General features: G+C 39.4%; 2 protein-coding genes across 7 annotated transcripts in view; both read right to left on the minus strand.

The window, feature by feature from the left end:
• Window positions 1-25,935, minus strand: part of SAMSN1 (SAM domain, SH3 domain and nuclear localization signals 1) — a 455,109-nt gene that overhangs the window by 361,933 nt on the left and 67,241 nt on the right. The gene's annotated exons all lie outside the window — the stretch shown is intronic.
• The window catches only part of NRIP1 (nuclear receptor interacting protein 1), a 118,047-nt gene that overhangs the window by 49,884 nt on the left and 42,228 nt on the right, over window positions 1-25,935 (minus strand). The window contains exons 2-3 of one of the 5 annotated variants that reach the window (XR_010943778.1): window positions 17,638-21,709; window positions 3,933-4,025 (exon numbers count right to left, since the gene is read on the minus strand). Coding sequence is in view for 1 of the 5 variants with exons in the window: in XM_067739224.1 (XP_067595325.1) it covers window positions 17,881-21,351 (3,471 nt within the window). In the remaining 4 variants the exon portion in view is untranslated. Of the gene's footprint in view, window positions 1-3,932; window positions 4,026-14,414; window positions 21,710-25,935 lie in introns of those variants that run through there. The other 4 variants (XR_010943777.1, XR_010943776.1, XR_010943779.1 and 1 more) reach the window with 4 other exon arrangements.

Consider the following 25,935-nt stretch of genomic DNA (forward strand, 5'->3'; position numbering starts at 1 on the left):
CTGCAGCATGTGGGATCTTCCCGGACCGGGGCACAAACCCGCATCCCCTGCATCGGCAGACGGACTCTCAACCACTGCGCCACCAGGGAAGTCCTCTCCTGGTTTTTAAACTACCTAGACTTCAATTTTTTTTAAGAGCAGACACAGATCTGTCTTACTCCTCACTGTATTTCTAGAACCTTACACAGTGCTGTTATAGAGTGGGCACTAATAAATATTTTGTTAAATGAATGAATATACGCATGAGTCGCTTTTCCCCTCACAAGAATTTCTCTACACCATAGATCATGGCTGCTTTGTCTAAGGCTTACAGCATCAATTGCTCTATTTTGACTTATTTAAAATCCACCACGTGGGGATGGAATGCAGAACCTTCAACCAACGTTAGAATCGCCCTTTCAATTTTAAATCTACTTATCAACAGAGATGGTCATTTTAAGTCTCTCTTGGTTCTGAGCTTCAGGGGAGAGTATATAGAGGGGAACTTTTCTGATTCCAGATGAAGAGATATACACAGAAACTACCGAAAGTCAAGGCACTTCTTACAGAAAAGGATGAAGCTTTCATCACTGGAGAGGCCCAGCTAAAGTCTAATGCCAAGGAAGAGAAGAAGAGGCCGAGTGAGATTTTCTAGCCAGCACGACCTTCCCTCCCTTCGTGTTTGTCTCAACAGCAGCAGCTGCTTACTGGTCCAGTGTTTACATGAAGATGAGAGGCAACTGCATGGATTCTCCGTCTCTATCCTGCCCCAGGCGGAGCTGAGAGCATCAGGTAACAGGCACCTGGACGGGGCTCCCCACGGGCCGTCAGGGTTTCTAATCAGCTTCTCTCAGCCGGCAGATTTTGAACAGTGGGTATGTTCCAAATGTGTCAGGGCCTATTTTTCAAACATCACTGCAGATTCATTTGTTATGTCTTGCCTTTTTTTAGACCTTGACAATAAAGGGACATTTTTAACCAAGGAAGGGAAAGAGAGAAGCTAGCGTACACTGATGTCTTATGACATGCTAGGATCCACAGTGAGATTAACCTATTTCTTTGAGATCTTTGGGGCCCTATTATCTATGACTCCTTGTTATTTTCCATTCCAGGACTGCAATTATATCTGCAAAGAGGGAAGATTCAAACTACGCTTCCATGTTTATGTGCTCTGAATTCTGACATATTTCAAAGTGTGTACCTTAAGGTAGACTTTGAGGAAATCCAGGGATCTCTGCTCTGTTCCAGGTGTTTATGTGTGTGTGTGTGTGTGTCCAGCTTAGAATATGAATTACACAAGCCTGAGAATCTTTGTTTTATTACTCTCCAAAGGACAGTGAGTGCTTCATACTTAAATTTTCACACACACGTAAATAAAACTCCCAAAGCTCTCTAATGTATTTTGTGCATGTGTACTGGAGCCTGCACCTACCCTAGGAAGACACTTGAGGAAGAGAATTTGGAGCATTAAAATGAACTCCTCTGTATTTCCTTTATTTCCTATGCAGCAACAGAATGACGTATAATTTTCCCAGAGTTGCTGTAACAAATCACCACAAACTTGGTGGCTTAAGGCAACAGTGATTTATTCTCTCACTGTTCTGGAGACCAGAAGTCCAAAATCGGTTTCACCAGGCCAAAATTAAGGTGTTAGCGGGGCCACAGTCCTTTTAGAGACTCTACAGGAGACTTTTCCTTGCTCCTTCCGGCTCCTGGCATGCCTTGGCTTGTGGCTGCGTCACTACTGCCTCCATGGCCACATTGCCTTCTCTTCTTCTGTGTCCAATGTCCCCTTAGCCTCTCACTTGTAAGAACTCTTGTGATTACATTTTTTTTTTTTTTTTTTCTGTACGCGGGCCTCTCACTGTTGTGGCCTCTCCCGTTGCGGAGCACAGGCTCCAGACGCACAGGCTCAGCGACCATGGCTCACGGGCCCAGCCGCTCCGCGGCATGTGGGATCTTCCCGGACCGGGGAACGAACCCGTGTCCCCTGCATCGGCAGGCGGACTCTCAACCACTGCGCCACCAGGGAAGCCCCTGTGATTGATTTCATACCTGTCTGGATAATCTGTGATAATCTTTCCTTAAAAGCCTAAACTTAACCATATCTGCAAATCCCATTTTACCGTGTGAAGGAACATTCATAGGTTCCAGGGATTAAAATATGGCTATTCGTATGGGGGTCATATTCAGCCTATCACAGTGGTTCAGGCATCACCTTACTAAAAATGAATTTCTTCTGGGGTACAAGCCATTCAGGGGAAATCAAAGGTGAGAGGCACAAGCTGTGACAGCAAGAACCATTCTCAAAAAAAAAAAAAAAATTTAGGGGCTTCCCTGGAGGCGCAGTGGTTGAGAGTCCGCCTGCCGATGCAGGGGACGCGGGTTCGTGCCCCGGTTCGGGAAGATCCCACATGCTGCGGAGCGGCTGGGCCCGTGAACCATGGCCGCTGAGCCTGCGCGTCCAGAGCCTGTGCTCCGCAACAACAGAGGCCACGACAGTGAGAGGCCCGCGTACCGCAAAATAAATAAATAAGTAAATAAATAAAAATTTATTCTGACTCTGTGATTCAGAAGTCAATGAGGAAATGGGTTCTTGACTTTAGAAAAGGATTGTGTGCCAAAATTTTGTGAGGCAGTTCTGTAAAGCTCAGATCTTAGAACACTTTTCTACAGAAACAATGAAGCTTAAGACAGTTTTGATTCTAGTGAGCCACAAAGAGCTAATTCAATGTAACCGAGAAACATCGAAGTTTACTTTCGTCTTCTTAAAATCTGCTCTATGGAAATCATAAGAAAAGCAAAACTCAAAATGTGTGTGCAAAGATGTTTTTGGCAACACTATGTATCATAGCATAAAAAAAGGTTTGGAGAGAGAACCTTAAATAAGCAACAATATAGAAGGATTTTAATAAATTATAGAATATCCACATAATGGAAGGTCATTTAGCCATATTAAGTTGACGTAAAAATTGTTAGACATGAGAAAATGTGCATATGAAATTTCAGTGAACTGTCGTGACAACATGTGTTTTGCTTGTGAAGCTGTAATTTGGGCAGGGCTCATTGGGGACAGCTTCTCTCTACTCCACTTGGCATCGGCTGTAGCAGCTCAGAGGCTGCAATCATCTGAGGGTTCACTTACTCATACGTCCATCCATTGACGCTGTTGGTCAGAATACCTACACATAGGCTCTCCGTGTGACCTAGGCTTCCCCTCCTGGTTTCCAAGGGCTGGTGTCCTAAAAATGAGAGCCAGGAAGAAGCTGTATCACCTTTTATGACCTAGCCCTAGAAGCCATGCAACATCCCTTTCACCACATTCTATTGATCGAGGCAGTTGCAAGCCCTTGCCAGTTATATGTGGAGGGAAAATAAGACTCTATGTGCTGATGGAGAGGCCAGGTTCTGGCACCAGAAAATATCTGGTGGCCACTTTTGGAAAATACAGTCTGCCACACAAGGACAGAGCATAATGCTGACAATGTTAAACACAAATACGTAATTACTGGCAGATTGGAAGAAAGTAGTAATCGCATTTCATATTAATAGAGATAACTAATAGTATTTATGTCTTGCAGGTAGAATCATAGGTGATTTTTGTGTTCTTCTTTGTGTACTTTTCTGAATTCCCCATACATTTTATGAGTAAATATAATTGTTATGACTGAAAATATCGACATCCTTTTTAGAAAAGAGAATATGTGAATAGCACTTTACATAATATTTTCATGTGTAATACATCATGTGATCCTAGCAATAGTCCAGTGGGCAAGAGGTACTGAACAAATTTTCGGGCCCCAAATCTGAGACTGAGACAAATTCATGCTAGTTTTTGGGGGAGCTGAACTTCAAATTCCAGTCTTTTGATTCCAAAGTCTTGTTTTCCACTGTACATAGTTTCCATGGTTTCTCCCTTAAAGTGGGTTGGAAATTGCAGTTAATATACTTACAATCTAGGGGAGAATCTCTTCTATTTTCTTGCCCTCATTGCCACAGTGATGGAAGGATGGTTCCTCCTCCCTCTTTATACCATCTCTTTTGCTCTAGAGGTAAGTGTTGGGAAGAGGTAAGATTAGAAACCCTTGAGAAGTTTCTGAAAACGTGCAGGGAAAAAAGAATGGGGAATGCAGGAGTTTGGGATGGGGACTTGGGAGATTTCTCTTGCAGTGGGAAACATCAAGCAGGAGTACAGGGATGACTTCGGTTCCTGTTGCCTATAGGCTCAAATAGCGCAGGTAGGGACTGGCTATGTCTTCATCTTTACCACGGTGATGCTGAGACAAGATGCGTGAGAAAAAATGAAGCAGGGCTGACTTTCCCAAGAACATTAGTTTCCATAAGAAAGAGGAGAAGTTTCTGGGGATGGACTAGTAAAGGAGTGAGTACTTAGTTCTAAGAGCTGATCATAAATAACTAAAGGATTTTCATAAAGTGGGTGCTGGTAACCCAAATTCCCAGCAAATCTGGGGAAAGAAGGGTGTCTAGTTAGCTAAAGGATTCAAGAGCAATTAAATGAATTTGAAATGACCTCAACCAAAATTGTCTTCTCAGTTGAAATTTGTTTCAAGATGTGTTTAGGTTCAAATGGAATATCCAATTTTGGAAAGAGAAGAAAAGCTTTAATCACATAAACAAACTAAAACAATAAAACCAATAAATGTATATGGATATAGTTATGGTGTCTGTTTCTGACACCACGACTGAACATCTCTCTATTGTTATACTGAGCTTACCTGAAAAGCACTCATCGTCATTGGTTTTGAATCCTTCAGTGTCAGGGGTGCCTACTCTCCAGCATGTACTAGACTTCACGCTCAACTCCATCATCTTCCTTAGAGTAACCCTATAGAGCTTGTGGCAAACCTAAGCTTTTTCCTTAGGATTAGTAGATATCATCTGAATCCTTAAGTTTTGTTAATTTTAGCTTCTAGTCCATAGTGTGAAGAGGAAAGGCAAACATTAAAATATAATCAAATTAAATTTAGTGATCAAAAGGACATGGTTCTATGCTCAGGCAAATCCTATATTAAAAGTAGATATTACTGAATGTTCACCAATGCTTCTGGTTCTTCTTTTTCCAGGTATACCACGTACATAGCTAAACTTCCTACCATCTTGAAGCTAAGCAGACCAGTGCTTTGGTAGGTGTAATGTGAGGAGGTGTTAAGTCTTTTAAATTTGGTGCTCAGTTCGCCATGTTCTTTTCTCTCTGCCAAGGCAACCAGTGACACTCCCAGACAGTGGAGGTACCACCACCCTGGATGAGCGTGACCATGAGCAGAGCCCGCTGCCAACTCAAGTTGGACATGTAGCAAGAATATGAAATAAACCTTTGAGGTTTTCAGTCACTGAGAGTATGATACTGCAACATAACGTAGCTTAACCTGGTTGGTACATCCAGTGAAACTGGTGAGCTTGGAATTGATGATTAAGCATTTCTTAAGCACAGGAGTTGTGGGAAATTTGAATTATTGGGAAGGTCAGCTCTGCCCTCTTAAAACACACATCAAAAAATAAAAAGGAAGAAAGAAAAATGAAAAAAAATTATATAAAAATATATCAGAAATAATAAAAATCCCAATTTTTAAAAATTCTAATAAAAGAAAAAACTTGAAAAACGTCCACATAAAAGCCCTCACAGCAGCTCTATTCATAACTGTCAAAACCTGAAAGCCACCAAGATGTCCTTCAATAGGTAAATGGATAAACAAAATGTGATATATATACATACAATAGAATATCATTCAGTTGATTAAATGAACTTAAGCTACAAAGGGACATAAACCTTAAAATTGTATTGCTAAGTGAAAGAAGCCAATCTGAAAAGACTACATACTATATGGTTCCAGTTATATGACATTTTGGAAAGGGAAAAACTATGGAGACAAAGTGATCGGTGGTTGCCAGGCCCTGGAAAGAGGTGGGAGTGAGCGCAGGAGTGCATGGGAGGGATGAATAGGTAGAAATTAGGGAATTTTTAGGGCAGTGAAACTGTGATGATACTCAAATTGTGGGTACTTGTAATTATACATTTGTCAAAACCCATAGAGTATATAATACAAAGAATGAACTTTGTATTAAAAATACAAAGTCTACAAAGAATGAACTTTATATTAAAAATACAAAGTCCAATACAAACCAAGGACTTTCGTTAAAATAATGTATATTGGTTCATCAATTGTAACAAATGTATGGCACTAATACAAGATGTTAATAATAAGGGAAACAGAGGGGGTAGCAGTGTGGAGGTATATGGGGGAGCTCTGTTCTTTCTGCTCAATTTTTCTATACACCTGAAACTGCTCAAAAAATTAATTTAAAAAAAAGTGTAAGAAAAAAACCAAAGAATAATTTTCCTGAGTTAAACACCAAAGAGCATTTAAATGATTACAAATTGAATATGTAGGTGGTGGCCGTTTGTTGCATTGAGTTTGGTCTGTTGGGTTCAATTGTGGAGCATTTGATGGCAGGAAGAGTTATGAATCGGAATATTATCCAAGGGAGGACGTGAAAAAAAATTAAATGAAATTCTCGGAAAAAAGAAAATAGATTTAAGTAAATTATGTTTAATAGGAGGTAAGAAAAGAGTCATTCAAAATAGCATGGGCCAGAAATGTGTCATCCTATGGGTAGAAATAATGCTGCAGCACAACATTGCTTAAGTAGGTTACCCTGGAGGAATGTGGCTTTGAGTCCATTTATTTGTTGATGAGAAATAAGGTAAGTAAGAGGGACCCACTTTGGGAATGGCAGCCTGAGGGGCTCTGCAAACCCGTTCTCCAGCAAAACAACGTAAGTGGTAAAATTATTTTTTAAAAGTACTCTGGGGCTTCCCTGGTGGCGCAGTGGTTGAGAGTCCGCCTGCCGATGCAGGGGACGCGGGTTCGTGCCCCGGTCCGGGAAGATCCCACATGCCGCGGAACGGCTGGGTCCGTGAGCCATGGCTGCTGAGCCTGTGCGTCCAGAGCCTGTGCTCCGCAACGGGAGAGGCCACAACAGTGAGAGGCCCGCGTACCGCAAAAAAAAAAAAAAAAAAAAAAAAAAGTACTCTGAAAATTTTCCTAAAGGAATACATCAAATGAGGAACATTATGTAAGAAAATCTCTTAAATCTTGCTAAGAACATTTGAGCCATGACCTACTCCTTCTCCCTCACCGTAGCTTAGTGTGATGGAAGATCCACTCAAGCTGGGTGTGGCCGTGAAAATGAGGGTCCCTCTCCCCAGCTCCAGTTAAGGGTGTCAATATCTCCTTGGAAGGGCCAGGTGACCAGCATTTCTCATCCTCTGCAAAACTCTGGGTTACAGAGGCTACTGTCGACTGAAAAAAAATGCATAACCTAAACATTGAAAATTATGTTTTATTCAGTGGACTTCCTGGGGACTCAAGCCCAGGAAGCAGCCTCTCAGCTCTGAGGAACTGCTCCGAAGAGGTAAGGGAGGAGCCAGGATATATAGGAGTTTTTGCAAAAAAAACAAACAAACAGGGAGTCAGAACATCAAAAGATTACTTACTATTAATTAAAGAAAAACCAGACATCTCAAGTTAACGCATTCAGTGTTTTTCTATGTACTTGAAGATGCAAGAATCTGGGGTCATTGAAATCATTCCTTTGATATGCACCTGACTATCTAGGCCCAGCATCCTGTTTTTCTCCATCCTGAATCCCCTCAGGGTACACAGTCAGCTGCAGTGGCTGCTGGTTTGATGGCTGTAACATCCTTTGTTTACTGATATGGCAGGTGACATTTTGTTGTCAACACTACCTTCCAGGTGAGTGCCACTGAAAGTCAAGGGCTTTCTTCCTCTACTGAGCTTCTTCTGTAAGGGGAGACAATCTATCTTAAATGTGGCAGGGAAGAATAAGGGGCTGTAATTGCCCTAGGCCCAGCTCATTCACAGGGTAGAGCTTCCCCACTGGGAGTGGTGAACTGAGAAGACCCAAAGCTATCATGCTCACCCAGCATCCAATTCGTAAAAACAGGGATGTTACTCAGAGAGAAACAGGCCACTATCTCTGTCTTTAGCAATGGCACAGTGGCTCAGAAATTTTGACCAGGGGTTGAGACAAGGCATAAAAACGGAGAGCTCTGAAGCTCTCCCTTCATTTAGAACAGAGTGTGAGAAACTTCAAGCCTAAAATATTCTTGAAAACAACAAAGATCTTGGTGGTAAGCAATTGAGTGGAGGCTGTTAGCTCTATGAGAATAGTAAGCTAAACCACAGGTCAGCTAGTTTACCAGAGGGAATCAGGAAAAGAGACAGCTAAGAAGAGCCCTCTGGGAACAGAATAAATCTCAAAGACCTGCCTCAAAAACCACACTTGCAAAAGGGCCCAAATGTAATTGGGTCAGACAGTGGAGATATTTATGGCCAGGGCATTGTCAAAATAATAATAATAATAATAGTAATATACACACACACACACACACACACACATACAGAGAGAGAGAGAGAGTAATGAGAGGACAATTAGTGGAGCCTAACAGCTGGGTGTGACACCAAAAGAGGCAGACAGCAGAGAGATCAGGGAAAGAGCCAACTAAACAGGACCCTGCTAAAACCAACGTCATCCCAGGATGACTCTGTTGGAAAACATCAAAGAAGACCTAAATATGTGGGAAGACACTCTATGTTCACAGATTGGAAGATTTAATTTTGTTAAAATGGCAATACCCCGCACATGATCTGCACAAATTCAACACAATCCCTATCAAAATCTCAGCTATCATTTTTGCAGAAATTGCCAGTCTTATCCTAAAAGTCATATGTAAATTTAAGAAACCAACAACAGCCAAAATAATCTTGAAAAACAGATTTAGAAAACTCACACTCCCTGATTTCAAAAATGCCTACAAAACTCTAGTGATCAAGGTGGTGTGGTATTGGCATAGGATAATCACATACATCAATGGAAGAGGACTGAGAGTCCAGAAATGAACCCCTGCATTTACAGTCAATTGACTTCATACCCTCATACTTCATGGGTGGCAATATCCAAACCAAATGTTGATTGGTTGTCCATCCTGCTTTTGATGAGTGACCACAACAACAAAGTTCACAGCAAAAATATTCATAATAGCTAAAAAAGAAAACAACCCAAATGTCCATCAACTGATAAAATGACATATACATACAATGGGAAATTATTCAGCAGTAAAAGAGGAAAGTACTGATACATGCTATAACATGGATGAACCTTGAAAACACTAAGCTAAGGTGAATAAAGCGATTCAGAAAAGGTCACATATTGTATGATACCACTTACATGAAATGTCCAGAACATCTAACTCTATAGACAGAAATGATATTAGTTATCTAGTGACTCCATGAATACACTAAAAATCATTGAATTGTCCACTTTAAATGGGTAAATTGTACAGTATATCAATTACCTCTCCTTAAACCTATTCTATTAAAAAGAAAAAGAGAGAACGAGAGAGAGAAAGAGAGGAAAGAGAAAAAGGAAGGGAGGGAGGAAGGAAATAAGGAAGCAAGCAAGCAATCTGGTAAGTCGGATGATGTGTTTGAGCTCTGGCCTGTATTCCTGCTTCAGTAAGATTTCACTTGGTGATGATCAGAAACAGCCTCTAAGTACTATATGGTCCCATTAATCTAGTGGCATCAATGTCACTGTTATTTTAAAAAGTTGCACTTTGACTATTCACTTTGAAAGCTGCACTTTGGCTTCTGGGAACCTTTCTTGCATTACTATCAGTTAACAATTTGGAGCAAAAGTGAGTCCTGGAATACAGCTTTTAGCATGATCACCTCACCCTTAATACTATTTTGCTCATTAAGGCCAGCTAGATAAATACGCATGATGCTTTGATGGTTGTTAGGTTGCTGTCTGGTTTGGTTTTAGGGGAAATGTTAAGTTCATAAGCTTCTTATCACTCTTTTCCCTGGTCTCATATCCCAGTCCTGCAAGTCTACAACCTTACCCAAGTATGAAGAGATGCTGGGGGAAAAAAAATAAAACCAAAAACAACACAAAAAATCCCCACCTGATTTTAAATATCCAGACTCGCAAGAAACTCCTTACCTTTGATGAGAGGATGAGTATGATTATTTTCTATTAATATGGTTAAGATTAGAAGCCTTCTTGATTCGCTTAAGCTAGAAAGGAGCTCATAGGAAGAGAACAGCTTAGGGAGCATCCCCTCTTCCTTAGAAAACTAGGGACACTGTGCTTCCAACTTCTCTGTCCTCTAAATATGTCTCTAGCTCTTTCCACTATCTAATTACATAAAACATCCACTTAAAAATGTCCCCTTTGAGACAGAGGTTTCCATCTGTTTCTTCCCCATGGCCTAATATCAGGTAGAAATCATGAGTCATCAGTCCTTGGCTAGGGAAAGGGGACCATTTCATCTCCACTGAAAGCCAATCTCCTCCTCCTGAATATGCTCTGTATTTGGATTTTCCACTACCATTTGGACATATGATAAGAGCGATTTCATCTAAGACTTTATTCTTTCTCTTGGGGGTTGGGAACACGAAATGTGGTTTCTCTGGACAAAAAAATGCAGCAGTTAAAAAAAAAAGTTTATTAATTTTATGTTATCAGAATGAAAGGAAATTAACATCTCTCAGTCCACTTCCACACATACAAAAGAGATGAGCTTCTGCTGTCACAGTGATTTAGCACACCTTTAAGCACCTGCTGATTCACTGAACATTTGTATTACTTTTCTGATACTCTTAGAACCTGTTGACGTGGCTTTCTAGGTAAGTTGCCACTGTCAAAGCCCTCCGATGAACGTGAATACGTGTGCTAGTGGACTAGTTCGTATGTGGCACTGGTCTCTTGCATTTCCACAACTGTAGGGACTCAGATTTCCTTGAGGATCTGAAATAGCCTAATGCTAAATCCAGGTCCTACCCTGGTGAGGGCCTTACCATCAAGGAGTTAGTTGCACCACACCCACCAAGAGAGCATGTTCTGCCTGGGTTTGATTCTCCATAGTTCAGGGGAGTGTAGCCCTGTGCATCAGGAACTTATTCATGATTGGCGGGAGAGGCCATGGATTCTTGCCTCAGGCCTATCTCAGTGTGGTGTTTGGAAGCTTCCCTGCTAAAGGCAAAAATTCTAAGATGCTCACCGCTGTCTGTAAGAAGATATGGTACAACAGGTAATTAGACCTACATTGGCAAAACCCCCAAAGTTCCCGTCCCATTCTCGAGAACCAGCTCCTCTTGTTAGGAATTTCTCAGCTGATAGCATCTCTGCAGATTAGAGAGGACAGAAGAAAGAATGCCTGGCTTGGCCTACAGAGACCATGAGCCCTAGGGCTAGAGGTAGCCTGGGAGACTGGGTATTGTTTCAGGGAAATGGATGCATCCCAACCTTGTAAATTACTTTGTTTCCCAGCCCAGGGGAAGGGGAGACAGCCTTTCAGTTTTTGTGTGGGGAGAAATCAACCTTTCATTCTTTGACTGGTCATACATTTACTGAGTTAACTGTTACATATCAGGATTTGGACACACTTCACACTTCTTGCCTTTAGAAGGAATACAAAGTATGTTGTTAACCACTCTAATGAAGGAAATTAAGAGAGGTCTACACAAAGCATTATGGGACTGCAGAGGGCTGAGGAACACACTGCCTGAAGGAACTAGAGGGTTCTTTGAGCAGCAATTATTTGTTAGGTTTTGAAGATAAATACAAATTTACAAGGCTGCAGATGGGGAGGAGAGGGCAAAGGAAGGAGGTATTTTAGGCAGAGAGTGTCACATGGTTGAAGGTGATGCCAAGAAGGCATCTTCTTGATGCCAGGAAGGCAGATGTGCTCAGGAAACTGAATTCCTACTGGGAAGGTTTTGAACACTAGAATGATTGGTGGCGATGGGCAGAGACGTGTTAGATGGTGGGAGAATGAGTTGAAAATGTGAGAATGCAGTCAGGGCCACAAGTCCAAGGGCACTCTACCAGATGCGGCAAGGCCAGCTAGCACATCCAACTGGGTGCTGCGAGTCTTATAAGAATTTGCTGCTCATGGAAAGATTGGCTACAATGGCTGCTAGGGGCAACCTGGGAGAAATCTATAGTTTTCTAATTATAGTGAAGTCATCTTACTGTTCTATCCTTAAATTACCATTTCAAATCAGTTAAGGGAAAATACAATCTCAGAAAACATACCAACACCAAAGCTCTACTCTGGGGCCCCGCTGGTGCAGCTTTCAAAAACTACAGGCTGGGCTTCCCTGGTGGCGCAGTGGTTGAGGGTCCGCTTGCCGATGCAGGGGACACAGGTTCGTGCCCCGGTCCGGGAAGATCCCACATGCCGCGGAGCGGCTGGGCCCGTGAGCCATGGCTGCTGAGCCTGCGCGTCCGGAGCCTGTGCTCCGCAACGGGAGAGGCCACAACAGTGAGAGGCCCACGTACCGCAAAAAACAAAAAAACAAAAAAAACTACGGGCTATGAAACCCATACCATGTTAGGCCATTTCCTTTTCCAGATGTGTTTGGAGGTGAATGCGTATCAGCAAAAAAGAGCAAAATGAACAGTCCAAAAGGATTGTAGACTTTTCTTAAAGCTCAGAGCACCTAACCAACGAAGTTTGGTAAAAGCAAAGGCTGGACGGTAGAAGGCTGTCTAGGTCTTTGTCGGTAAAAAGGCTGTAAAAGGACTGTTTGGAATGGCTGAAAAATCCTCTTCTGACTACAGAAGTGTACTATTGATATTTTAAAATTTGGCTATTGCTGGAAGGGTTTATGTATTTACCTTTAGACACTCAAATGAGGGCATCATAAGTGCAGCAGCACTTCTCCAGGACTGAAGTTTATGGGATTTGAATTTTATTTCCAATTATTCTGTTACCAACTAAAGAGTACATTAACTCTGGCTTTTTAGAGCAAGGGTCTTTAACTTGCCTGCGAGGACGGCATCTTTAAAATGTTTTAAGTATTATCGTGCCAACCATTTAGAGAAATGTAGCAGTAAATTAACGCTAAAAGGTGCCAACAGATTCCTCCACCAACCCTTACAAGGTGCTAGCGTCAGATACTTCTTAAGTTTGATGGAATAAATGAAAAATGTCATGCTTAACATTTAAAATCTATTTTCTGTAAACAAATAGGTCACAGTTTAGTGATAGTAGTGGTAGGAGAAAACTTGTTCAAAATTATTTCTTTGTAAAGGAGTCTTCCACATTAACAAGCTTGAAACAGAACTTGGCACAGAGTGGGTGATCATAATCTGATTAGATTATGAAAGACTTTCCATATTAAAGTCATTGGCGCTAACTTATAGTCAAGAGGAGTTACTAACTGGGGTGGTTTTCTTCTTAAAAATCCCTCAATTTATTACATGATGAGCTCGTTATGCCTTTTTACCGTATAAATCAATAAACAAAACGTGGCTGTGCATCTCTGGTTCCAATGACAGTGTCTGTACAGACGGCAAAGCATAACTTTTCAACATTTTAATCATGTAGAACAGCTGTATGTATTTCTATTACCTGGATTTTTTTTAGACAGTGTTTATAAACTTGTTAGGGAGAAGGTGCAAAATTTTCAGATTTTAATTTGAGATTTTAATAGGCCTATTTTAGTGTCAGAAAACAGAAACTGATCTTCGGGAAAATGCCTTCCTCTTAAATTATTATTAATATATTTGTAAAAATAATGCCCTCCCCACCCCAGATCATCGGTTCACAGGTATAGTTCTTTTTCCTTTTTCTAAATAAATTGGTTTCTATTACTTATTACATAAGGACATTGCTTATCATTCTCAACTACTCATTACCTATACACATACAGTATACATACACATGTGTGCAAGCGCACACATTCATTTTTGCAAAACGTTTGGAGACTTTTTAAAAAAATAAATTTAGGGCTTCCCTTGTGGCGCAGCGGTTGAGAGTCCGCCTGCCGATGCAGGGGACACGGGTTCGTGCCCCGGTCCGGGAGGATTCCACATGCCGTGGAGCGGCTGGGCCCGTGAGCCGTGGCCACTGAGCCTGTGCTCTGCAACGGGAGAGGCCGCCACAGTGAGAGGCCCGCGTACCGCAAAAAAACAAAAACGAAAAAACACCCCAAAATTAACACCCGTCGAAACCTGGATAAAAACCTAATAAAATCCTATCTTAAAACAAGTTTATATCAAATCAACTTTATTTTTGAACACTGCACAAACTTTTTCCCACTTCAAAAATCCATGATGACCATCCAGTTACACACCAGCAATAGAATCAAGGATGGGTAGAAGATGCTATACAGGCTGATTCTGAGCTATGCTTCAATTGCCCTGTCTCTAGATATACTAACTCGCAGGCCACCTTCTTTTTTTTCCCTTTATTTTTCTGAGAAGGGCAAAGCATTCTTGAAGACTTGTTATTTTCATGACCAGAGACTTTTATGTTTATGGAAAACCTGAAAATTGGAGACAGCCCAGAAAATAACAATCATTTCAAACCAGAGACAATGCATTTTTTTTCCTCATTTATTCAAATTCACTGCAGGAAGTAAACACTAAAAGATTAAAAAACACAACAAAAAGTTCACACTGCAGTATGTACAGTTTCATGACATCACATGAAGAAATTAAATTTCTAATAAAAATGACAAATTATATTACTGAGCATATCGCGTCAAAATTGGTTGTGTAAACCCCAGAATTCATACCATGAATGGTAATGTGCCTGTACTCCAGTACACTGGAATACTCCTGGTATATTATTATGCTTCCAATGGGATTAAAAAATTCATGAAAGTAGTTGTGTGAATTCTTTATGTTGAAAAGTGGTTGACTTGATTTAAAAAGTTTTAAGACCCTTGGATTCAAAGCACATTCTTTCAGAAAGCTTAAACCACGGAAGTCATGTCCAGAAATGGAATACTGTTATGTTGGGATGAATATCTGATCTGACTGCTTAAGACATTTTGCCAAATGCAGAGATGCACAGGGTCCCCCATGCACTTTTCATGCAGCAGGTAATCACAACTTAAATAAAAGGCTTACTCTATACATTTGTCCAGACTTGCAACTGTATACACACATGCACAATTTTTAAACCTGTCCGATTATATTTACACTTATACATGGAATATACAGAAACCAAAGAGATTAAAAGGCTTTTCTGTTGTATTAGAACAATACAAAATATGTATTTTTCATTAAGGAAATCACTATTTACATCACCTTTAAAAACCAATTTTAACATCTTCATGTAACAAGTCTATATATATATATATATACATATTATATATATATATATATATATATATATAAAATATATACTCTCACCAGTTTACTCTTCTGTAAGATGCAGCAGAGAATAAACAGGTAATGCTACCTTACTGATGTCAATGAGAGCTGTAGTACCCTTTCACAAATGACTTTATTAGGAAGAAATTGTCTAGATATCTAAAATAGTCCTTGAAAATGTGTATGTGCATCCTTGTATCTACATATGCATAAATGAACTGCATTTATGGATGTAGGCCCTTTCTCACCGCTCTTCTTTAAAATCATACTAAACTCAAATTGGGGACACTCCAGTAAATCAGAACAGGTTTCTTTGTGGTCATGTTTATTTATATATGACGTACCTTCGTTTCTTTGACTGCTGACAACAGTAACAACAACAACAAAACAAATGACCAACCAAAGAAACAAACAAAAAAAGCAAAGCTGGCCCTTGATGTTCTTTTTCCTGACCTAAGTTTCACCCCCTTGTAAAAGCCCATTTTCCCCTAACCAAGGGGGAATATCAATATTTTTTTCTAGCATACTTCTAAGGCTCCAGACCTTTCACAATGGCAGAAAAAAATGACTTGGTTAAAAGCTTATTTATACAGTGTAGACAATAAGATTGTCACAGAATAAAGATGGGATGGAGTTGAATATCTTCACTGGCCCGTGGAATTTTCATGATGTAGCATAATATTCGCTCCTATTATTTTATAATATATCCAGTAACTATTTACAAATTATTTTGAGAAAAAAATAATCATTTAGGGTTTTAGATCATATTAGGAAATAACGCCCATTTTTAATATAAAAATCTTAGAAACAACCTCAAGTAGAACAATTTCAAATAGATTTCCTTCTAATTAACAGTCGATTATATAACAATTTTTTGATCGGTCAGTTGCTAACTCAGCTCACAATTAAACCCAAAAATATCTGGTGAAAGAATTGTGGATTGTAAAAACTGAACTGAAAAGCATGGACTTGTTTCAAGATAGAAACCCCATGCAGCTCGATAATACATTAAGTTCTTCCAAGAAAACATCAATGTTTACTTTTAATCACTATTTTAAAATAACAGATCCGATGGAGTGACTGTGTACAAATCTGTCATGTATATGTGCCCTTCGTACTTTTTTTGTTTAGTCAATCTGAGTTTAGTGCCTTTCTTGGGTTTGAAATAAATGTTTTCATCTTTGTCAGCACTGTTCTTAGGACAATGGTTTTAATAGAAGTTAAGGATGTATTCAGGAGGAGTCGCCAAACCATCCTGGAATCACCTGAGTTTGGTAAGTGGCCCTGTTATTCCATCCCTAAGGCTAATTAAGTAGATGTTACTCATTAGAACACACAAATAATCACAGATTTTCCTGAGATGTTGAGCCAAATATGAAAGTTGTCCCCTCCACCCGATTTTTTTTTGTCATAAAAAGTATTCTGAACCCGATTTCCAAAGTCATAGCAGTAATATATGAAGTACAATATTGCAAATTTTGAGTTGATGTGTGACTGTACTGGGGAAAATACAGGCATCAAATAGTTTGTTCACAATCCTGTGTTGAGAGAAGTCATACGCAATGGTTTCAATTTTCAAAATTCAAATTGCAGTGTGCAGAAGAAACACCTAGGGAGTATATTAAGATGCAGAAGGAAGATTCCCAGGTCCACTTAGCAGAGATTCTTTTTCTGTAGATCTGAGATGCTGCCTAGGAATCTGCATTTTAAAACAAGTGCTCCAGATGATTCTAATGCAGGTGGTCTGAGTCCAACTTTAAGAAACCCTGGTCATAAGACTCACAGGTACCACAGAAACGGTGAGAAGTAGCTTTTACAAGAGATGGTGAAAACTGTCCAAAGAAAAGCCATTTTGCTTGTTAAAAACAACTTCTTATTTCAACTATTCAGGAAACCACCTGAAGATACATGTTAACTTTCCTAATTCTGTAAAAGGAGGAATATTAATTTAGTAAAGTAGTTAAAATACAAAAATGGAAATCTGCCTTTTTTTAAAGATCTATCAAACTTCCATCAATTGTAATCAATGTTTACTAAGTAGTACAAGGTTTAAAGAAATATAGTATATTGAAAAGGATTGGGGTGGGGCAGACACATTGAGGAACCACAAAACCCCTTCCAAGAATTAAAAATAAATGTGTTTTCTTTCTTTTTTTTTTTTTAGCAAAAGTGAAAAATGTAAGCATATTTTTTTCTAATTTGTTTTTGAACTGAAAAAATGAATCAGTATTAGGTTCTTTGATTCAATAATTATCCTTTAGGAGTTATTATTTAACAATTTGGACTTTAAAAAAACGTGTTATGTATGCTGACTTCTGAAAAGCAAAATAAAGTACCCTAATAAAGGCAGCAATGCATTAATCCACTGTGGGTGGAGATTCACATTTTAATGTATGCCTATTATTTATGATTAAAAAAGAATATCATTCATGGGCTACTCACAGTTGTTGTCTGATGCATAAGAAGGTGTTAAACAACCAATTGCTAGTTCAGCAGCTTCCTCATGACATCTAATGTAAAGCAAGAAGTAGTATGCATATTTAAACATCACAGTAACCAATTCTTTTCAAAATGAAAAAGTTTCAATTATACCATGCTTTTCTCAAATCATGCGCTTATTTATACAGATCTCAAGTTCATACTAGTTAGTTTTAAAAAGATCCAAAGATGGATGGCAGGTACATTTTATTCTGATTCTTTTTTTATTGTTAGCACGTTTCCCAGAAGTCCATAAACTTCTCCATTTGCACTGTGTGGGCGAGAGGCATTATTTCCCATATGGCTATTGTAAGTGCTTCTTAAATTAAAGAAAGAAGCTTTAGTTTCTGCAGCAGGAAGTAACTCCTCTTTGATTGTAACCTGTGAGATACTTTCAGCAGATGAAGGCTCCCTCCAAATGTCCTTGTCCTGTGTTTCTCGACTGGTAACAGAATTGCCTCCTTTCTGGAGCATGTAATACAGTATTGGGTTAGTTTTGGTCAGTCTCGGAGAGTCTTTCTCATACTCATTCTTATCCACGTCTGTGATAACCCACTTGATGGGTCCCTTCTCACTGGGCACGGAACACCCATTCACAAGCCCAGATTCTGGTCTAGACCCTGCGCAGCCCCGGTGCTCAGGGAAAGGAGGGCTCACAGGAGGTTTTCCCACACCCGGGTATGGAAATGTCCTGTGGCCCATGCAGCTGTTGGGCTGAGCTGCACTGTACATCAGTCCGTTCAAAGAAGAAATGCTGAAGTCAGGCTTGCTATTGGTCACAGTGCTTCTGTGTCCTTTTTTTTTACTGTCGACGACAGAACTACTCCTGTGCTGAGACAAATCTCTCACACAGTTTTCTGAGAGAAGCAGCTGTTTCAGAACGTTGAAGCTTTTGCTCTCTCTGGCCCAATTCCTGTGTTCGCTGTCACTCGCTGAACCATGGCTGGCAGGATATTTAAACTCAAGATCATTTCTGCTAAGCTTCAGCTCTTGCTGGTTAAGCAAGGACCCATACAGCACCTTCGGAGCACTGGGACTGTTTGCAGCATCGACTATGTTATTTCTCATCTTTTTAAATGGATTTTCTAATGGCTCAGTATGAAGCTTCCTTTTTTTAGGGACCATGCAAAGATTCTTTGAGTCTACAAGTGTCAGTTCACTATTTCTGTGACTGCTGTCCAGGTCATCAGCCGGGTGACTCTCTTGGTTTTGTCTCAGCAGTCGACTTAGCAGACCGTTCTTAGAGAAAGAAAAATCCTGAGGTGAGACCGGCTCCGATTTGAAGTCCTCAGATGCTGGTAAGACAGCTGTGCTTCCCTGCAAGGCAGGAGCCACGCCTAAGAAGGGGGCACCCTGAGCGTCGTGGCTCAAGGGCACATTTGTGGTATGCGTATGCAAGTCATCGCAAGGCTCAGATTTTATTTTCACCATCAATATTTGTTCACTTAAAGCTCTATCTGTATGTTCCTGAGTACTTTCATCTCTTAAGGGCATCTTCTCTTTCTTTTCGGGCTTCCCTTTGTTGGGGTTTCCCAGCAGCAACTGGAGGACGGTGCGCCTTTCAAGCAGATTTTCTATTTCAGAACCAGAAAGTCCTGGTTCAGGACCTGTTGCGTGACTGCTGAATGCTTTATTTTCTTCAACTGCATTTGTTTTATTTGAGAGCAGAGGGCTATTTAGTCTATCAGTCATACCTGTAGGTTTCTCTGTGTTTACACTCAGCAGCTGTTTACTGGGTCTCTGCTCTTCCCCTGACACAGAAGACTGCATTCCACACTGCGCTAAATTTTGTAACAGTTTACTGGCACTGAAAGTGGCAGAGTTTTGTGTGCCTTCATTTTGGACTGGTTTCTCCCCTTGCGATTCTTTGCTTTTTGTAAGGTCCATCAGGTGGTTCGATGCGGTATTCGTTGGCTTTTCAGACTGAGGGCCGCAGGCATACAGTGGGGAATTCCATTTGATGACCAGAGAGTGTTGGGAAAGGTTGATGGGAGACTCGGCTTTGGTGGATGCAAGTAATGGTGGAGTGCTCACTGGAGTAGTCCTGCTGGTACTAGGGCTTTCTATGACAGAAGTCCGCGTGTAATTATGTGTGCTGAACTTTGTCCCATCACTGTGTGGTTCCTGAGGGCTGTTGTTTCTTTCTACATTTTCTTCATTCTTATGGCCAAGTAGCAACTGAAGAAGGGTTACTTTCTGGTGCGAATTTAGCTTAGAATTCTTTGAGGTATCTTGATCTTCTTTGATATCTACTTCGGGGACTTTGGGATCCCAAGTGTTTAGCAAGGACTGAGTTAAGTTATCCAGAGAAACAGGCTGGTCAGGTTCTGGTTTTTCGATTCGGTGTTTGCAAGACAAGTCTATGGGAACACAGTTGGAATATGAACTTTCATCACCACTGCTATCATCTGTAAAACTAGGATTGTTATCTGAGTATTCATCAATAGTTGTAGGTGTACTGCTCTCCTCAAAAAGGCTTCCTTTCTCACTATGACTGTGTCCGTTCATTGGCTTAGGTATGGTCTGGCTTTTAAGGAGATGTAAAAGCAAACTGTTATTAGCAGCTTGTTTTGCATTGCTTCTTTCCAGTGAGTTCTTATAGCCTGCATTTTTGGGGGAAGAAGGAACAATACCCATCGGAGTTTGAAATGTTGTACTTTTGCTAGCCATTAGTTTGTTTGATGATGCTCTTGCCTGACCATTAAGATGGCTTGACATTCCTTTTGAGAACTGGAAACTGCCCACATCCTTTTGGCCATTTTCTTGTAATCTGGCCATAGCAGCAAGTCTTTCACTTGCCGCCTGATTTGCATTTTGTGTCTTTAAAGCGTGTTCTCGAGAATACTGCTGTAAATGGGCTTCGCTTGAAAGGAGTAATGCTAATTGGCTACAAGCAACACTTGGCTTGGGTGAAGTGGCAGGACTAGCCCTTTTTTCCACCATGCTCGCGACAGCCTGTAACCTCGCAGCACATGACAAGGGTTCACTCATGACCTTTGTGCCACTCTGTCCAACATGATGAGGTGACTCTACGAACCTATCTCTGATGAGGTTTTTAGTTACGTCAGGGAGACTGGTATCAGGCTTTTGATCTTTAGCTTTACTTTTCTTCAGCAAAGTTTTTAAGTGACTTGATGCGACACCATAGCACCTTAAATCCTTCTCCACTTTTAAAGAATTATGACTGAGGGCGTATCCTTGCTCCTTGAGGCTCTGCCTAATCTGTTGTGACAGAGCAACAGTCTGCAGCCTAGAGCTGAACGACTGAAGCAAAGAGGCCAGTACCGTGTTATCCTGTTTGCCTTTAGGCACACTGTCAGCCATGCCAGCCAGCAAAGCTTCCTTCTTTACGTTTAAATTTACGATGGAATCAGACAGCCTCTTCCGCTTCGCTGCATTCCAGTCCTCAGAAGACTGCAAGAGTCTGGCTTTTTTGAGATGCAGCATGCCAGATCCCTGATATGTATGTGTATTGAGAACTGGACCATTACTTTGACAGGTGGGAAATGCATTACCAGAAATGTTAAAGTTCTGATCTTCTTCATTACAGCCAGCAGACTTTTTGTCGATGGCAGTACCTGATCCCTCTGCTGCCTGATGCATTAGTAATCCTTCTAGGTAAGTTAAAACAATAGAATCCTGGTGCACATCAGAGCCAAGCTCTTCTCCATGAGTCATGTTCAATAGAAGTGTTCACAAAGGCTTGGTTTCTATTCACTTTGAAGAATGGTTTTCTGTGGGTGAGTGAGATGTAACTTCAATTAGTGAATGTCGGTTTCTCACCTTCCATAGTAATTAGACAGAGGTGTACTGTTCCGTTCCGACCGGGACTGGTCTGCTGGTTGGCAATGACGAGACAAAAGGCAGGCAGGCTCCCAACGCAGCCTGACTGCAGAGTTGATAACTCCCAAGCAAGAAGCAGCAGCAGAATTCCTCAACACACAGGTCTGCAGCAGCAAGCAGATAGAATCCTTAGTGAATATACTGCTTCTCCTTCTTCACCTTTTGTTCCACAATAAATGCAAATATCAGTGTTCTATAAAATAAATAAATAAAAATAGTTAAGGAGGTGAAGCATTAGAATTATGCTGTGATACCTGGAAGCAGAAAAATACAGCACTTGTCAGTTTCTAAGTGTATATATACAATATACATATATACGCATTGTAGTCACTTCTTCAGTAATTTATGTTATTGTTATTCCTATTAAATTGGAAATCTCTACTGGAAATCCTATGGATTATTCCATATTGTTAAAATGATCCAATCAGAGAAAAGAAAATACTTTAATGTTACGTAACTGTCTTCAAAAGTCTACCAAGTTTCTGAATTTTCATAAACACCTTTCTGCAAAGTGATGTGAATGCTAAGTCTTTTCTGTAGCACCACAGCTCTACGAGGGGCTAGAACGAGCTTCCTTACGTTATGAGGAGCTTAGGAAGGAACAAGAGAAGTATCAAAAAAGGAAAAGAGATCCACGTGACATGGACTCAATCTAACGAGTGTGATGTGAGGTTGAGGCCGACACAACGGATTCACTTCTGATATCATCCCCCAAACATCAGACATCCCATAAGTAATCTGGAGCATTTCTGTTTTCAAAGACTTGGAAGCCCCAACAAGTATAAGATTCTTTTGTAGGCCTGTGCAAATTGTGAGTCTTAGTCGTACAAACGTTTACATATCATCACAAGCTTATTCACCCCTAGTTCTTACCACAACTTATTAAAAACAGAAGAGTGATCCTTCAGATGCTCATTCAGGTCTATCAAAGGCTTAACGTATCTGTTTTAAAATCCCCACACGTGTGCTCCATGTAGAATTTTTTAAATGAGGTCCATTCCTAGCAGATGCAGAATACAGGTTACAGGTGAATCTATAGCCCTAAGTTTCTAGAATGTTCCTAATATATAATAAAATACTCCTCCTCCCTACCCATGCTATCTCTTCGTGTGTGACACTGTTATCAATAAGGATAAAATGTTACATGTGATTAAAAAAATTTTCTTAGAAGACTTAAAGTCATTATTTAAAAAAAATGTATTAGGGTACTTGCACCAATTTTTAGTTTAGAAAATGTGGTTACTGTGACACATAAAAGTGTAACTATGTGTTTACACTAAGCTATCACATCATCCTGTAGAGGAGTGGGCAAGAAACAAATTTAGAATAGACCTGAAGGAAAGAGGAATAATCGTTCTCAGAAAATTCTAAGTTAAAGTGGTTATTTTTCATTAATTTCTTTGAAAAGAAAATTCTATAAACAGCACCAATTACATGAACAAGAAGAAAAAGAGCTTTTCATAGAAACCTGTTTTTTTTAAACTTTTTAAGGTTAAAATCGTTTGATTTAAAGCCAGTATTATTAACCTGACTCATTTTCTTTCAGTGGAAAGGCAACCAACCACATTATTTTTGAATCACCTACATATAGCTGGCTTACTTGATTTTACATACATATTACTTAAGAATGCTGCCAAGTGTTGAACACTACCTGAGTACCGTCAGTTACAAATACCTAAATGTCAACACACATTTAAAAATTAGGCTTTTTTGGAGATTTGCAAGCAATATATTTAACAACTGGAATATTTTACAAAATACTGTGATTCATTAGCTTGTCAGTGGATCTACTGGTTTATTTTTTTTTATTTTTTAATTTTTTTGCGGTATGTGGGCCTCTCACTGTTGTGGCCTCTTCCGTTGCGGAGCACAGGCTCCGGACGCGCAGGCTCAGCGGCCATGGCTCACGGGCCCAGCCGCTCCGCGGCATGTGGGATCTTCCCGGACCAGGCCACGAACCCGTGTCCCCTGCATCGGCACGTGGACTCTCAATGACTGCGCCACCAGGGAAGCCCCCTACTGGTTTATTTTTAACTTCAACAATGATTTTAAATATTAGAGCTTGTATACATGTCTATTTAAAAATATTCCATACTCTCTTCATAAACAAAATAAGGAAGAGACTTGACTTGTACAGCAAACACTTGTTAAAGTGATTTCTGCGGAAAGGGAAAAAGAATTATCCAAAATATTTGGTTTATGGAAGGTAAGAAGGACCAAAGGGAGTAAAAGTACTGAGGCGGCAGAAAAAAAAAGAATAGGAAAAAGAATTCAAATGAAGATCTCACAAATTTTGCAACTCTCATGAGGTTTAGAAGGAAAAATTCAGTTTAGAAACTAAAATACATTAATAGTCTGTCTTTAAACATTAGGTTCGTAGGCATGATAGGCAAAATGAAGAAAGATTTCTTTAATGAACACTAAAAATACATATATATATATATATATATATATATATATATGTGAATGGGAAAAAAATAAAACCTACCCAGTGATAAATTAAAAGCTGACTGAACAATGTCTATTTCAACTTAGTTGTCATTTTTATAGGGTGATTCCATAAAATATTTAGAAAAAGTTTTCTGGTTTTAACAAAAAATTTAGTGTAACATTTATTATACCAAGAAATGACTTAATTTTGATTTTGGAATTATCAGTCTAAATCAAAATCAGCTCTTTATAATTTTAATGAATTCATTTAACCCTCAGTATACCAAGAAAAACAGTCATCACCATTTACCATCTGGGTCCAGGAACATTTCATCACTACTTAGGTCAACTTATGAATAATTTACAGAAGAATAAAGAGATAATGTAAAACAACTTCGTTAGAATTTTTAATAAGAATTTACACATGGCAAACCCAGTTCTTAATTCTATATTTTCCTGGTTTTGAAGGATAACATATCTGAAATGGGCAAGGCACTTTGGAACTGATAGCTCAACTACTGTCATGCACAAACCTGGAAATACCCTGTAAATACCAATTCCAGATTTCAAATACATGTCTAAAAGGTTCTAGCTTAATCATCACTTCTGAGTCTTCTTCTTGTACTTGTATAATTCAAAATGTGTTACTTTGGAAAACTTGGACAGCTCAAAATTATACTGAGGAAAGAGGGACAGAAATCTTCCTTGTTACGTAATTGCAAAATATTTTTTCTATTTTTTAGATTTATTAATACCAATTACAGTGATCAATTCAAAGAATTATGTCATTTTCATGTCATCTACTTCCTTCCAATCTCTTGTTACACACCAGCCGTGTGTATTTGTACACTTCTGTTTCAAAAACTGTGGGTGTGTCAACATCATAAAAGAACCAAGATAGGGCAGGCGAGGTTCTTGTCACAAAATACTGAATGAAGTCCTTCCTAATAAGCAACTAACTGGAGGAAAATACTGTTATTTCCTTTTTGTCTTTAGGACTATATTGTTATGGTAACTATGTGAAGTGATGGATATGTCAACTAACCTCACTTTGGTAATCATGTGCATATCAAATCCTCACATTACACACCTTATAAAATATGATATGTCAATTATATCTCAATTAAGCTGGGGGAATAAGAACTATATTGTTCACTCACTGATCCTTGAGTTTGAGAAAATTCATCTTGGATACTGTCATCTGAAGACAACAGTCCGAAATGTTGCTTATACACTCAATGTCACCATCATCAATCATGTATAGAATGCTACTATCAGTCTCTTCGCGCTCATCCAGTGACTCATCTAATTGAAGCATCTTCCTATGCCAACTTTCTTCTCTTTAACATTAGGGATGGAAAATAAAAAATACTGAATTCTCAACTCTACTTACTACAAATTTAAAACAAAATAGAAAGACTACAAAGATAATCTCCAAACATTATTTTACACTCTTGAAAGATAATACAGTATTAACAGGCTATGCTATTAGAAAACTGAAGATGATACAATAATGATGACATATTTCACTACTGCATCATCTTTCTAGGCACTTTCATTAACTTCCTTTGGCTTATATAATCTTAGTCTTTATATCATACAGTTGAAAGTAAATGATGAATTAATTTCCAAAATGATAAAAGGGCAAAATGATTAAAGATACAGGAAAAATAAGATCACTAAGATTCCATAATGTATGTTTGAGTTATAAAAAGTTCCAATGGATACACAGGGTAATAACAAGATATAATGTTTTTTTCCTATTGAAAACACATTCATTGAAACATTAAAAAAGAATAAAAGTCATATAATACAATCCTTCCTACCAAACAAACAAACAACTTCAAACTAAAACTGGGTTCAAAGAACCCTGACTGTATACCAAGGGTTAATGCATTTCAAGATAATTTAACAAAATTCATGTATAACCATTTTACAGTGTTAAAATTATAAATGAAATCCTTTTATTAATATAAAATTGTTTATAAG

The sequence above is a fragment of the Pseudorca crassidens genome, chromosome 5 (genome assembly GCF_039906515.1).
Source record: "Pseudorca crassidens isolate mPseCra1 chromosome 5, mPseCra1.hap1, whole genome shotgun sequence".
NCBI lineage: Eukaryota > Metazoa > Chordata > Mammalia > Artiodactyla > Delphinidae > Pseudorca > Pseudorca crassidens.